At 41.9% G+C, this 15434-nt stretch overlaps 1 protein-coding gene across 1 annotated transcript in view; it reads left to right on the top strand.

Annotated features, from left to right (window-relative positions):
* The first annotated feature begins 6001 nt into the window (after positions 1 to 6001).
* LOC104570503 (protein phosphatase 1E) overlaps positions 6002 to 15434 on the top strand; it is a 51745-nt gene continuing 42312 nt past the window's right edge. The window contains exon 1 of the mRNA XM_088533062.1: positions 6002 to 6429. Coding sequence (XP_088389188.1) covers positions 6059 to 6429 — 371 coding nt within the window. The 5' untranslated portion in view covers positions 6002 to 6058. The remainder of the gene's footprint in view (positions 6430 to 15434) is intronic.

Raw genomic sequence — 15434 nt, 5'->3', positions numbered from 1 at the left:
CCATGATTATTTTGGGGAGGCTAAGAATGAGATTTATTCTAAGGCATTTCGTGGATTAACGACAATGGCAAAATCCTTATTTCCTGCCTTTTTAACTCCATCCTTTTTTCTGAAAGAAAGAAGATATCCAAGTTGGAGGATAAATTATTGTGGTCCAACTTGGTGGAAGAGATTGTCTTGCTATGCTCAGTACTCTAAGTACTACACCCCTTTAAGCTATTCTAATCTGTGAAGTACGTTTTATGAAGTTATCAAGTATGGTATGATATTCTTTTGTTCCAAGCCAGACTGCCTGGGGGGGAATTAAGTAAATAGAGCACTTATGTTGCACTAACACAAATATTACCACCCGTTATGTGGGGGGAATGATACTCCCGTGGAGGCCTAGGCCGAGGGGAGGGAACGGCTGCTTCCCAGCCAGGTGAAGGGGGCCACCCCGGGGCTGTGTGACAGGGTCCGTGCGGTGGCCTCGGAGCAGCGGCGGCTCTGGGGGCACAGCAGGGGCTGCCTGTGCCCTGGTGCTGCCCCGTCCTGCTCCAGGAGCCAGCGCCAACGCGACCGCTCCGGGGAGGCCGCGCGGGGACGAAGCGGCGCCCGGAGGCCTCCGGCCACAGAGCCCTGCGGGGTGGCGGGCTTGGAAAGTTGGCTTTGCCCTGCTGCTGGATCCTGCATTGACGCTCTGCGCTGAAGAATGAAATCATTGGGAACTGGCCCTCTTCCCAGTATTGAATTTCACCCACGAATGTTCCCACTATTAAACCGTAAACTACTATCTAGCTTCCTACAAGCGAGGAATATTTGTACAGTGTCTCTGATCTATTTAGTACAGAGGCTAAGCTCTACACAGCCATAACTAAATCTGTAGAAATTATAACTGGTATTGAAAGCAAAAGTTTAATTACTATATAAGCAATCAAAACATTGGGTTGTATGCTGAAGGGATGCATAGAAAAGTATGTATTTTACTAAAGTAATTCTTCAAGAATTAAAGCTCATGCTGTTGTTTTGATTATTTTTAATGCTATTTGCCATTGAAGATGAAGAAGTATCAGGATATATATATATATATATATATATAAACATAGTTCAGTTTCAATCAATGAGAAGGGAGAATGTTTATAAGATAAAATACCCAGTCGTGTACATGGAAGTAAAAGGGAAACTTTGCAGACTTCAAGAAGTAACTCTAACTAGGCCTAGATATTTTTCTCCAAGTCTCTAGACGTGTTTGTAAATAAACTTAGTTTTGTATCTCGCATTACATTAATTTTGCGGCACTCCACTAACAAACATAGCTTAAACTTTGCTCTCACTTTCGGATGAACTTCAGCCCTCACCTCCGAAGGGCAGAGTATGCACACACCATTAAATTCCCAGAACACGGCATAAAAGGGATTTAAATGGTTTACAGCTCGTCAGTGTCTCCTCGGAACAAAAGCAAACTCCATGCTTAGGAATGCCACGGGTGCTGCTTGTGCACACTGTGGCACTGCGAGCCGACAGCCTCGCGCGAAACGACTTACCAGAATGGAAAGGACAGAGGAAGGGCCTGGCGCCGTGACAGGGCAGCGAGCTCTGGTGTCTGCTGATAGCGGGGACGTCTGCGCCCTCATCTCCGTTTAGCCCCGAAAGGAAATCGCGGTGACAAGGAGCGACTGATTGCTCAAGTGGATCAGCCTGAAAGAGAAGTCTCTGGACATAATTGTTATGGGCCTTGTCTTTGTTAAAGGGAAACGAGGGCCGTCGCGCTGCGACCAAATCTGCACCGTCCCAGAGCTGCTCCCTCATTTTGAGGGTCTCGCTTCTCATAGTTTTTCTTTTCTTTAGTTCTTTTTTCCTTCTTTCTTCCTCTCTGCTCTGCAGCAGATTTCTAAGTCTAACCAAATCATCATGGACTGATATCCTTTTCCCACTATTGCTATTCATAGAACTCCTTTCCTAAACATGGGTCGGAATAGAAGGCTGAAAGTGGAATTTTCCTTTGGAATAAGATTGGAAGTTTCCACGACAGATGGAAGTGGGATTCAGGCCTGAAATCTTTTGTTTTGCAAATGATGTGGATATTTCAGAATAATGGAAAATTGAAAAGCTGTTTTAGTCCCCAAAATCATGAGAGAGGGAGAGAAAAAGAGAGAGAGAAAAAAGAAAGACGTGGACAATGTTTAGGAACATCCTAATACAGCACTGTAGGGCTACTCTTGTAGTGAACATTAGGCATTCTCACGTTTCTGAGAGTTATTAGTAACTACATATTGATGTATTAATGTCACATTCACGTGGTGACCAATACGGGTTATATTAACAGGTATAAAGGACTTTAGTATTTTTCAGCATTACAAGTCTCATGACCATCCCTTATACCAAACTACAGAAATTTCATCAGTAGAAGGACTTTCAAAACAAGAACAGTCAAAGGCCTGGAAATACCTGCTTTAATGGTGGTTTCATCTGGCCAGGGAGACAGAACACAGCTTCTAAAATTACTTCTGGTTTACTGCAAAAGCCCTACTTTTAAAAGGGATCACTTCAGAAAGGCAATTTGTTTACCATTTGGTTTTCTTATTTTACTCTTTTGTGTAGTGTCAGAAAATAAAACACGGGCATATTAAAGTATTGCCAGACGCTTGTTAATGCCCTTAAATTTTAGTGACTTGTCATTACTTCCAAAGGTTAAAAAAATTAAGCACTTCATCTTGCACTCCGTACAATTCAGGTCACCTCCCCAAGGCCTGCTTAAATTCTGCGTACTCCTCACCAGCAAAATCAGAAAGAAGAACACATATTTTTAAGGCTAAAATAAAACAGATATTTTTTTCCAACACAACATTGTAAAATCTTTTTTTAAAGAGTGATGAAGCCAAAAAGGATACAAACACCTGTGTTTCCTTCTCAAGTCAGGTGGAAGCCTCTATTTTGTCTCTATTTGACAATGTGTTGCAAACCAGTGATTTCAGACTCAAAATGTTCTGAATTGTGAATCTATTCCCTACACCTAACCTAAGAGCCATTCATGCTGCTGCTACCCACCAATCTTAAACGCACCAAAGCATCCCAAATTTAGCTTCCAGTGTTACTAAACACTGAAGAAGTTTGCAGTAGTACCAAACATGCCCCTTTCAGATCAGTGCTTTACTTGATGATAAACTGCACTTGGAGTTTCCTTTTCTGGACAGCAGCAGAGCCTCAGTGGGGCCACCTTCTGCTGTAATTGCCCACCCCGCCGCCTCCACGTAGGGAAACGGTGGCAGGTTCCTGGCTCCATAACTTAGCCACACCACCCACAGTCACCATATGCTGCATCTTGCAGGTTAATAAGAATGGGTTTTCACCTTCCCTCCCTGAAACAAATGTCACCATGGCTTGCAGCCATACGCTCTTCATTTAATATTGAAGCGAAATGGTAGTAGCTTGACACTGGTGCCAAAGCTTGACGAAGGATCCTGAGTACAAAGTTCTCCTCTATTTCGTCTTAATTAGTGTCCTTTGCAATTAGTCAACCGATGAAAAGCACATGGGGACTGCCAAGATGAATCAAGGACATCTGGTAACTTTAGCACTTCGAAATATGAATATGAAACAGAGCAGGTATGATTCTGATAGATACTCTTATGTGCTATTTAAAACAATACAGAAATATACAAACAAAAACATTTAAGAACGAGACTATCTAGAGACTTTTTGAAGTTTTTTTGCAGAATAACCCTAGCTGATATTTGTCATAACATGAAGCTGGTCAGACATCATTTTGAAATCCCAAAGAGATTGTAGTAACAGGTATTTTCTGAATCAAGACCACAATGCACTAAGATTATCAAGAGTATATTTTCTCAGAAACTGCAAATGTCTCTGAGTTACCAATGAAAAATGAATAATGCTGAACTTAAAACTCCATTTTGGATGCTTACATTGATATGCATTCTCCTGAGGCTTCTGACTCACTGACAATGCAGTAAACAGAAACTTTGAAAGAAGTGAAACCCAGCAGTGATATCATCAGCTGCAACTGAGAGCTACCTCCTCAGAAAGCACTACTGCTTTTCTAACCTTCAAGCCATGCTGGCATTCTTAAATCAATGAATCTAAAATGCAAGGGTATAAATGATATACCAAAAAAAAAAAAAAAAAAGTTCTTACCGACATGTACTTTCAGGAGAAGTTATGCAATTTTGTATCATTTTAATAGCCTTTGGCTGTGAAAGACTAAGACCAGCTGTGAAAATCACTTTTTTTAACTCTTATGGTTTTTACATATTCACAAGATTGCAATATGATCAGTCAGTGCAGTTGCCAGGAATAGTCTAAAATTAGTTTGGCTCTGAAATAATAATCCACCAAACAGAAGACAGACTTAACAGCAGCACCTGACATGCAGAGGTAATTACTACAATGCAGATAACAACAGGTTCCAGCAAGGTACTGTTTTTATTACAATCCGTTAAAAAAATGAGAATATTTTTGCATATGAAACTGGTAATTTGGCTATTCTTCAATGTCTATCTGACATTAAGGACATCATTCCCTCCCATGTGTACGAGCTATTTTAAATGCGTGACAGCTATACCTGTTCTTTGTTGGTATTTATGGACCTGATAGCTCTGAAAATAGCTTGTCAGTAGCAATGAATAAAATAAACTAAAATGTTTTTCACAAAGGGAAGACATTTATTAGGCAGCAGTAGAACATCAACAACACTTTCTCTCCCACTGACTTGCCATAACTTCCAGGTTTCATTCAGCGTAACACCCCCAGCTACTTATGAATCCCATTTGCCAGAAACCCTAACACATAGATATAATGTATGTGTTTATAAATTCAGATTGCTGCTCATATGTCATTCCTGAAAACAGCTAAACATCAAGGATTTTGTTGTTAAGTGTTGGGAATCAATAGACTTGACCTCAAAGCTCCTTCCAGAAATATGAGGAATTGATTCAGAAAGGAAGATTAGGGAGGATGGGACGCTCAGCCCGGTGAGGTTTGGGTTATTTTTCCATCTGGTTTCAGTGAATTTAGCCTGGGCCCACCGAGGCATTAGGTCCTCGGGCTTCACGCACAACAGCAAGGACTTCATTTTCTTTCTTTCTTTGAGGTGAAATACTGCGCGCGCTTCCCTCGCGCTGCGCCGCCGCGGTCTCCCCAGCGCTCCTAGGAGAGCCGGTGCGCGGCGGCCAGGCCGGGGCCACCCTCCGCCATGGCAACGGCGCGGCGGGAGGGGAGCCCGCCGAGAAGACACCGGCGCCGGAAATGATGAGCGCAAGGGAAATCCTGAGACAGGGATTAGGTAATAGGGAATTTGCTCTCAGGTTTCCTTTGGGTTCCTGTGAGGAACCTACGCGTCTGGCTGCCTTCGCGTGACTCATCACACCGGCGCGGCTGTCAGCCTGCCTGCCTGCCTGCCCCCCACCTGCCTCCCCCTCTTCCCCTCGCCGCCTCCTTCCTTCCCCTCCCGCCCGCCGCGGGTTTGTCCTCAGGCCCCGGCCGCGTCCCGGCCCGATGCGGCCCCCTCAGCGCCGGCAGTTGAGGCGCCCCCCCCAGCGGCGACCGTTGGGGTGTCCCCCCCGCCAGCGCCGGCAGTTGGGGCGCCCCCTCCCACAGCGGCGACCGTTGGGGCGCTCCCTCCCTCAGCGAGGGCAGTTGAGGAGCCCCCCGCCTCAGCGGCGACCGTTGGGGCGCCCCCTCCCTCAGCGGCGACCGTTGGGGCGCGCGCGCTCCCCCTCAGCGGCGACCGTTGAGGCGCCCCCCCCCTCCCAGCGGCGACCGTTGAGGCGCTCCCCGCCAACGGCGACCATTAAGGAGCGCCCCCCCCCCCCGCTCAGTAACGACCGTTGAGGCGCGCGCTCCCCCCGCAGCGGCGGTCGTTGAGGCGCCCCCTCCTCCGGGCCGCCCGTTTAGGCGCTCCCCGCCTCGCCCCCCCGCGGCGTGCGCGGTCCCGTGTCGGGAGCGCGCGCGCGCAGGGCGGGCTGGGCGGGCGGCTGGCCGGCGGGAGGAGGGAGGGAGGGAGGGAGCTCTCTGCGGGCGCAGTGCTGATCCGCCGGCGGGCAGCCGGGAATGCGAAGCAATGGCCGCGGGCGGCTCGGGCAATAGCGGCGGCGGCGCGGAGGAGAAGAGCTACCGCCGCTTCCTCGAGCTTTTCTTGGGCGAGTTCCGCGGGCCCTTCGGGGCAGAGCCGGCGCCGGCTCCTCCGCCCGCTGCCGCCGCTGTCGAAGGCGACGCGGCGGCTGCCGGGGCCGCTGACGAGGAGCCCGGAGCAGAAGGAGAAGCGGGAACGGCCGGGGAGGCGGAGGAGGGCGACGCCGCGGACCCTCAGCCACCCACCCCGCCGCCGCCCCCCCCGCTGCCGCCGCTGCCCCGGCCGCTCTCGGAGTACATCACGGAGGAGGAGGTGGAGGGCGAGTGCCTGGACCTCTGCCTGCAGCAGCTCTACAAGTAGTGAGTGCCGGGCCGGGGGGAGTGGGAAAGGGGCGAGGGCAGGACATGGGGCTGAGAGGGAGCTTCGTGTGTGGAGCTGAGGCGAGGACAGGACATGGGGCTGAGTGGAGGAGCCCCTTGCTGGGAGCTGAGGGCAGAGTGTGGGGCTGAGGGGACCCCCCTCATACGAGGGGGTCGCAGGAAGGGTGTGGGGCTGAGGCGAGGTCAGGGGTCTGAGGGCAGGAGGAGGTCTCCGAGACGAGGAGTTGGAGAGTTTTTTAGCGGCTGCGGATCCAAATCTTTCTCTGTGTCCTGCTTCACCCCCCCTCCCCAAAACACGCCCCCGCGCCCGCCCACCCTCCCTGCCCTCTCGCTGGGACGAGGAGCCGGGGGGAGCCGTGAGTATCCATGTGGAAAGCAGCTTCACGGGGGGAGCGGGCCGGGGGTCCTCTCTCAAGCCGGGGCAGGAGGGCGATTTGACTGCGACTGAAACGTTCCCCGAAACGAAACGTGAGGAGGTGCCAAGGGGGAAACCTCTGCCGAGGGATAAAGGGAAAAATAATCAAGAAAGCCGCACCATGCGTTAAGGAGCAGGAGGAAAGAGGGGTAGGAAGCCTTGGAAAAGGCTCCCCACGGCCATGGGCTGTTGCTGCTCTCAGCCGGGGAGCCAGTGCTGGTGTGCTCAGTACAGAGGCACTTTCCAGATCGGCGCTTTCTGGTGCACGGAGAGGAAACAGATGGGATCTATTCCCAGTGTGAAAAGTCTGTGGACTGAAACCTAAAAGAGCGGTTCCCCGGTGCTTTGTACTGCGCTCTGCTTTGAAGGCTCGAAATAGAAATGGTTGTTAGCGGCGTTTCTCAGGGAGCCTTTTAAAACTGATGCCACAGGAGGAGACAAATGAACTCGTGAAAATATGCATGGCACACCGGGGAGCTTTGTGCCATTGAGCTGGTAATTGTACTGAGAGGTGTTACTCAGCCGCGAAAATAAATATATAAAGAATCGGTTTTTACAACCGCTCGATTTGGTTCTGTTCGATTCTCATCCACCCTCCGCGTTTGTGGGCGCCGGGGCAGCGCAGCGATAGCTGCGAAGGACAAAGCGCTCCCGTTCACACAGGCTCGCCCTGCCACATCTGCTAAGTCTTTCTCTTCAGCCTTCATAGGATGCAATAGCGAGCATAGTGACTAGTCTCTTGCGTATATTTGCTTTTTTATTATTATTATTTCTCTGTTTTCAACAGACATATAAAATCAAAAGTCAGATTAATTTCAGCAAAGTTTTAGACATAAAACAGATTATTTTGAGGTATTCATTAAATTATATTAAACACTTTTGAGCTTGATTTTGCTCTCACTCCCCTCTTTTCCTCCCCTTCCCACTCCTCTCTGCATGCTCCCATGCTCCAGGACAGGCAGATTTAAGTTTCCCAGTGTCTTAAGGCTCTTCTTCATGGATGAAATTAGGCAAAGACATTTTGAGAGGATTTTGTATGTAGCTCTTTTCTGATTTTTTTTTCAGCCTTTTGTACAGATCTTTTCATGGCTACTGAATTAAGTGTTTCCTTGCTTTTGTTTCAGGTGAAACAAATGCAGATTTCATTTGATAGGCACCTTCATTATGAAGCAAAAGGCAGCATCTGCCTCAAAATTAAGGGAGGAGGAGATCATGTTGGAAGCAGATTTTTGCTTTCCAAAAGGCCTAAGTATTGCTAATCCTTAAAAAAGTGCATTTTCAAATATTAATCTTTTAACTGAAGATTAATTAACATTGATTCATATCTCATTAGTTAATATTTGTATACGTTTGAATGAAGTAAGGATGCATATATAGACTTGTAGAGCGTGTTTTAAGTGTTTAAGTCCAGTCATCAATGAAACTGAAAACTCATATTACTGTAAAATCGCCAAAAGTGAAAAAGATTCCCTTTCTTTGTAGCTAAGGTCTCAGTTGGTCAGGTGACTCCAGAGATGGGAAACTTTAAGCTTGTATGTAAAGCAACTCTTGTGCTGAATGGTTATGATATGTATATTTTCATATGCACTATGAAAACTCATGCAGAGCAATGATTTATTGGTACGTAATTAGCAATAAAGAGTATACTGTGATGGCATATTTTCTGTAAGTGTATTAATCAAAAGACTGGTTTGTGTTATATGTTGCAAGCAGATAAAACTCATTACTATGAAAAATCCAACAGCTGTTTTTCAGCTATTTTAAGCACACTGCTTTAGTTCTTTTTGTGGGGAGTAAGACTGTCTCAAAAATGAAAATATATTGCCAATCATGAAAAAAAATATTTTTATGCCATTGTATACATCAGCATCAAAAGAATTTCTTTTTATGAAGTTTTCCTGTTATTTTCCAAAAGACTCATACTCTCCTTTGTGATTTCCAGTTCTTGGTTTCCTTCTAGAGACAGCATAAGCTTGGAAAATTAATGTGATTTATTAAAAATTCCACAAGAGGAGTACTGTATGTTTTTTCAGTGAACCACAACAGAATGAAGCTGATCAATAGGAGGTCTGAGAATGAACGAAAGATCCTAAAAAGAAAAACTCTTAAGCAACTCCCTGGAACATTGCTGATTGCCTGGAATTTTAATTTGTGATTATCTGTATTGTTTTTTTAATAGTATCTATATAAAATCAAATATAATAAGGACTTAATCCTGAATCAGTTGAATATAAGATCTGATTTTTTCCTTTTACTGTGTCAGGATTAGATCTACAATCAAAATAAGTCAGAAATGAGAGTTTACTCATTTTAACAAATTTATAGATAATGATCTATTCCTGTTATTAATACTTTAAATACATTTAATGTGTTTAAATAATGTGTTCTTGACAGGACATTCTAAAAAATATTCAACAAAGTTGTTTGTGAAGGGAGAAGAGGGCCAGAGGGAGGACAATAAAAGAATATCAGATTGTCCTATGCTCAGTGAGGAGCTTATTGACAAGATTTTACTGAAAGATGAACTTCTGAAAAGAAAGATAACACTTTAGAAGAGTGTACTTTGAGAAAATGAAAATCTCTATTCTTTAATTAGAAATTTTAATCTCTAATGAAAAATCCTAGCTTTGATTCAGGGCTACCATGAAGTGTGCAAGATGTGCCTTCCTAGAAAAGTTAAGCAGCAAACGCTTAGAATGCAGGTCACTGGGAGGAACAAATGTATCTTGCTCAATGTCCAACTACTTAGCACAAAGGCTGTCAAAAAAGCATCCTTTTTAACTTGTCACTTGTTTCATCATCTCTTGTGTGGTTTTACAATGGAGTGTGGTTTTTACAACTTAAGTAGATACTGGTTGCATCTCTTTGGGGAATTTTCGAATGGATTAAGGATTTTGTCAGAGACCATTAGATGCCCTCCTCCCGTATTCGCAGCCTTGTTGATGATTTGGTTCTACACCTTAGCTTAGCTGTTTCCTTGGAGCCCTCTCCATGATCAGACCTCTCTTCTTGAGGGTAGTCTGTGAGCTGGCTGCTGCTAGGCGGGTGCTAGGATGCACGTGGCAAGGTGCAGAAGTGTGTGGATGCTGTTGGCTGCTGCTGTTATCCTTGGATCTGAGGGATTTTAGTCCCAAAACCCCTGATCCTTTTGTAAGGAAAAATTCCAAATAATCTGCTAGAAGTATATAAAGAAAATTAAGATATCCTTTGTATTGTTATTAATGCTTTCTTACTCTTTTAAAAAAGTTGATGTCTACTGTAATGTTCAATTCATAAATTGGATGGTGGGGATGCAGTATTCAGAGACAGGCACATTTCAACTTGAAACTGGAAATCATTATAATCTACAAAGAGGTGGCATTTTGAGATGATCCTTTTCAAAACCCAACTACCGGTTTACAGAGATTAGTATTATTACTTTTGCTAAACTACTTACATGATCCCAGGACATGCATTAAACAGGTATTGAGAATGCCATTTATTCCTATATTTAATGTCACTGTGAAATGATTGCTATCTGTTCTGCTTTTCTTTTTGTTGCTCTTGTTGATAGTCTGCGTACTGGTCTTTTCCTAAGAAGTATTTTCACTGTCTGGGGACAATGTGTGAAAAATGAGATGAAAGGGAATTAGAGCTTTAAAATATCAGATGTTCTTTGAACCACACTGCAAGTCTGTCTTATGCAATGCAATCATGATTACGTAATGTAGATGGATATAAAAATAAATGTGTCCTGGACAATATGTGTCCATGACGTTATAGCCTATGACATGCTGCCCAATGATAAATGGTCGTGGCCACATATTGTAACATAGTTCCCCATTTCTGATTTAGCTGAAATCAACCACCAAACAAATGTTTGTTTGTTTGTTTTTAATTATAACATTTAATGTTTATGCCGAATGAATGCAGATTGTAGGCCTGCTTTACAGAAACATTTCTACTACACTTGTACTTTATTAGGATGAAGAAACATCACCCGCTGCTAAAAAGGCATTTCATAAAGAAGTAATCATCAGAGTCATAAATTAGAACTGCAAGGGAAATAGCTGCCCTTGGGTACTTTAATAATTAATACTGAAGTTAAATGAGTTAACTAGATTGCAGGATTACTTCAGTTTATGTTTATATTGGATGGAAAACAGCTGAAGGCAACTAGTGATTGAGTAACTGAACCGACGTTTTAAGCTCTGCTACTGCTCATCCTCTCTGAACTCTGCGTGCAATCAGTGGAAAAGGTTGTTTGTTTTGGTAGTATAGAATTGAGAAGTTGTCTGCTAAATTTTGATCGTGGGAAAAGTGTATTTGATTGCAGAGAACCATTCTGAACTGGAAAACACTTTGATTTTCTTCAGCTGTAATCATAATAAAAGGAGTATTCTATTAACTGGGTAAAAACGTGGGCAGCTTCTTAAAGCTCACTTTCTCAGGTAGTATTATTTTGAAAATATTTTAATAGCCTTTTATGACCTAGGAAATTCTGTTAAATTGCACCTTTTTTTTTTTTTTCAAGGTTAGTTTCTTTTAGTATTAATTTATAGTACAGAATTTGACAATCTGCTTGAATTTTGTTTTGTTTTAATGAGCTCTGTACTTCCATCATGGCTAAAAATAGAAGCAACCTATAAACATAGGGCTTGGCATTTTAACTCCTTGGCCCTGTCTGTAGGACTGTTCCTTTCACCTCAGGCATGTGACCTTATTGATGTTCAAAATTCTGAAATGAGTGTAACAAGTTATTCATCATTGGTGTTATGAATAATGTGCTCTGTACATTACAATAATTAGCTTCTGGAATGATTCTGTTCCTTTCAGTCCCAACTACAAATTACAGGTGGTCAAAAATCCTCCACCCTCTATTTTATATTTAACATGTACTTACATTTTTTTTCCTTTTTCTATTTCTCAACAAAGAAAATACTAAGCAAGCAAAGCTTTTTTTTTTTTTTTTTTTCTCCTCCCCCAGATGTACCAGTATTGTATGAACTGACGTTTTGCTGCATTAACCATTGTCTGATATCAAGGAGCTGCAGGTGTTACCAGATGTTCTATTAGATAACAGTGACAAAACTCAGCATTTAAGAGATCTAATGTGGTTGAGGTGCAAATCTGATAGAATGCAGGTATATAAAGGCTCCTGTCTTTAAAGACTCCTGAATTTTCTCTCTCAGATCTTATTACCATTTTCTTTTTAAAAATTGCAGAAAACCTTATGTGTTAGGTGGTGAGAAATCAGAATATTTCTAGAGGTATCAGAAACACACTACTGTTCAATGGATGGATGAGCTTTCTGCTTTAAGGACACTGGTGCTTTGAGTGGTCCCTGATTATTCTTCTTCATTGCAATATGTTCCCTAGAGAATAAAAGATGCGTCCGCTGTCAGATGAATTTAAATCCTCTTCCTAACACCCCCAAACATTTGTTAAATCGGATTTTAAAAGTGGGCTGACCCTAGCCTTGATATTCAAATGTGAATTGTAAGTGAAGGTCCCCCTAAGAGAAATGAGCACTGGTGTAAATGCTGGGCTGTGTTTGTTAAGGTCAGTCCATGCTGACTTCAAATAAGCTTTTGCTACAATAGTTAATGTGACAGAGGTCTTGGGTTTTTATGGAGGATCTATTCTAACATTCTGGCAAGTAGAAGCAATGACAAAACGCTTGTGCACGTGATTCCTCTGTGATGGGAATGGCGGTGCCTAATGGTAGTTCTGATGTGCTCAAAAGTACTAAGTCAGGCATACTGAAACCTTAGAAAAGTTAAGAAAAAGTGAGATCTACAACACCTGTTAAATCAGAAAAGCCTTCTTTTCTCTCCTGACAAAGTACTTAAAACAGTGATCTTTTCTCTTGCATTTAGCCCCTTACCTCAGTGGTAGGAACCACGTAAAATCGGTGAAGAGAATCCTCATCCATTTAAACAGAGGGTTAGACTCAGAGTTACATAGCACTGCCACAATTCCCATTGAAAGAAGTAGAGAAAATAATATGCAGTTTACAAGAGATTCTGGTTCTGGGTGTATGCTTGGACTGTTTGCTTGGAGAGGAGAACTGAGCCTATTTTAAGTAATCTGATTCTCTTCCCCAGTGCATTGTTCATTTGCAAATGAATTTTAAGTGGTTTCAACTTTCCTCATCGGTGTTAACCTTTTTCTTTAACCTTTTTGACTGATTATGAATGACCCAAATGATCATATAGAATATTTAAAATCTGGCTAATTACATTGTATACTAATTTTAGAATAACATTTTTGGATGTTAGGTACTTCTGGCACCACACAAGATGTAGTTGGTGCAATTCACATCCACTTTGTCTTTTTAAGTGATGCTAATTATAACATACAATATAGTCCTGTTTAAAAATAAGAAATAAACAACACAGTTATGAATGTAGTTGTGGGGATTAAATAAAATATATTCTACAAAATTACTAAAATATGAACATCCCTGCCCCCCTTCTATCTTCCAAACTGTCTCTATCTTGGGCAAAATGAGAAGAGAGTCATGTCAACAAGGAACAAGAGAAGGCATTTTAAACCTGAAAAACACTTATGTTCTTTCTAAGTAAATCTGCATCCTAAATTTTCAGATGAAAAATAAACACAGTCGACAATGCAATTTAAAGATTTTAATTAGAAGTGGGTGGTTTTATAATTTTATTAGTGTAGATTCATATTAAAATAGAATTTATTAATTCTATTAATAGAATTTATTAAAACTATGTACTTCACACTGATTTTTGCATTAGTATATTGAAAGCTATTCAGTCTATTTCATCCTATGAAAACTGATGAGGAAATAATGAATAATGCTTCCTGACAAAACAATAATCAAGGTGAAGGTTGTCACAGCTCAGGAAATATTATAGTAAGATAGGTTTGTGTGTATCTATGTATTTTGCTTGTCTATCTTTAAACTGTTTCGAAGACCAACATTGATCAGCTCTTCTGTGAGTGCAAGCTACCTAGCTAAACAAAATTTCAGAATAAGAGGGGAGTAAAGACGATTCTCACAGTCTCATCCTTTTTATTGTGGAATGGAACAAAATCTTAACTTGAAGTAATGTTTGTGTGTGGGGATTTTATTTTCTGTTTTTAATTGTGAGAAAATTGTCATCTGAAATAGAGATTAAAAACATCTGTTGAGGAAGTGCAGAAAGAAAAAGGAAAGCACATTGAGGAAGTCTGCTTTATATTTGTAAAGATATGAAGAAGTGCCAGTTGGGTAGTATATAATAATAAAGCAGAAAGAGGAAGAAAGAATGAATTAATGTCACAGCCTGAGCGACCACCCATGTTCCTTCCATTCATTTCTTGGGGAACGTCTGTCATTCTGGAAAATGGGCATGCAAAGGGACAAACTCATGAAAATTATTTAGAATAGTTTTTGTGTGCGTGTCAGACTTCAAGAATTTGTTGTGTGCTATTTGTATTTGTTTTTAAATTCATACAAGATATTAGGGCTTTGCCATCACTTTCAAACTTGTAGGTTAGAGAATGATCTTGTTTCCAAGCTTTTCATTACTACTTGCAGGTGCGTCTCAGGGAACTGGTTTTTGTTCGTTTCATTCTTTTCTCTAAGTTTTGGAGGAATATGGAAAAAACAATTCAACTCTTGCCTTTTAGTGGTATAAAAAGGAACAGCATCCTTCCGTTATGCCTGTGGCCATATAGCATGTAGAAAAGACTGTTCAAAAGGTGTCAAATAGTGTTGGAATACATAGAGAAAAGCTCATTTTCAAAGGCTTCTTTTGTGTGGGAGTAAAAAAATCAAAATTTCTGTAGGCAGATAAAACAGAAATTAGGTTTGTTAATTTTAAACAAGTAAATAGTAGCATAAGATCATACACTATTTTAATTACTATCTATCTGCCAGGAGAATGTTTTCCTTGTTTATAATAGGCTCACTACTGCAAAAAGGCAAATGCTATGTCTTCATTACTCTTGTGCCCTGCTGTATTCTATAACATGATGTGGATTTTTGGAAATATGGGAATCTGGAGACTTTATTAATACTCGCAGTAGAAATAAGGATTAAGAAAATTCACTATGATTAAAAAAATAGTTTTAAAAATTCTTCCTGTGAAGATAGTTAAGAAAACTGAACACAAACGCCAATATAAACAACACATATACTTAATTCAGCATTCTCTGCATACCAAGATCTGCTAAGTTTAGCCAAAAGAAGTTCGGGTAAATGAAAAAACAGAGGATCCGGCCCTTGAAGTGATATTTTAAAATTCACAATAAGCTAATGCATCCTGTAGTTCCATAAACTTTTCTCTTTCAGAAGTGTTTTAACTTTTTTTTTTCTCCTTTTGGAAGAAGTTTTGTTTTGCTTTCCTTTGCTATGAATAAGGGAGGATAAATGCATAAAACAAGGCAGGAGTTCAGAAGCTTTTTTGGGTTCTTTCCTCATTTTCTCTTCCTTCTCTTCCTCAAACAAAAAGTGTCCTTGTTTTTCTTTAGGAGCAACATAGAAGAGGTGTCCATCTGCACACTGAGTTAGACTCTGGCATGTATTCATAAATATATATATAAAGTCAATTAACTTCTTATGTAAGGCTTAATT

The sequence above is a fragment of the Tinamus guttatus genome, unplaced genomic scaffold (assembly GCF_059628265.1).
Source record: "Tinamus guttatus ecotype Peru unplaced genomic scaffold, ASM5962826v1 Tinamus_guttatus_pri_ptg000480l, whole genome shotgun sequence".
In the NCBI taxonomy this organism is placed as follows: Eukaryota; Metazoa; Chordata; class Aves; order Tinamiformes; family Tinamidae; genus Tinamus; species Tinamus guttatus.
Note: the sequence above shows the minus strand (reverse complement) of the source record. Positions and strands in the feature narration are given on the sequence as shown.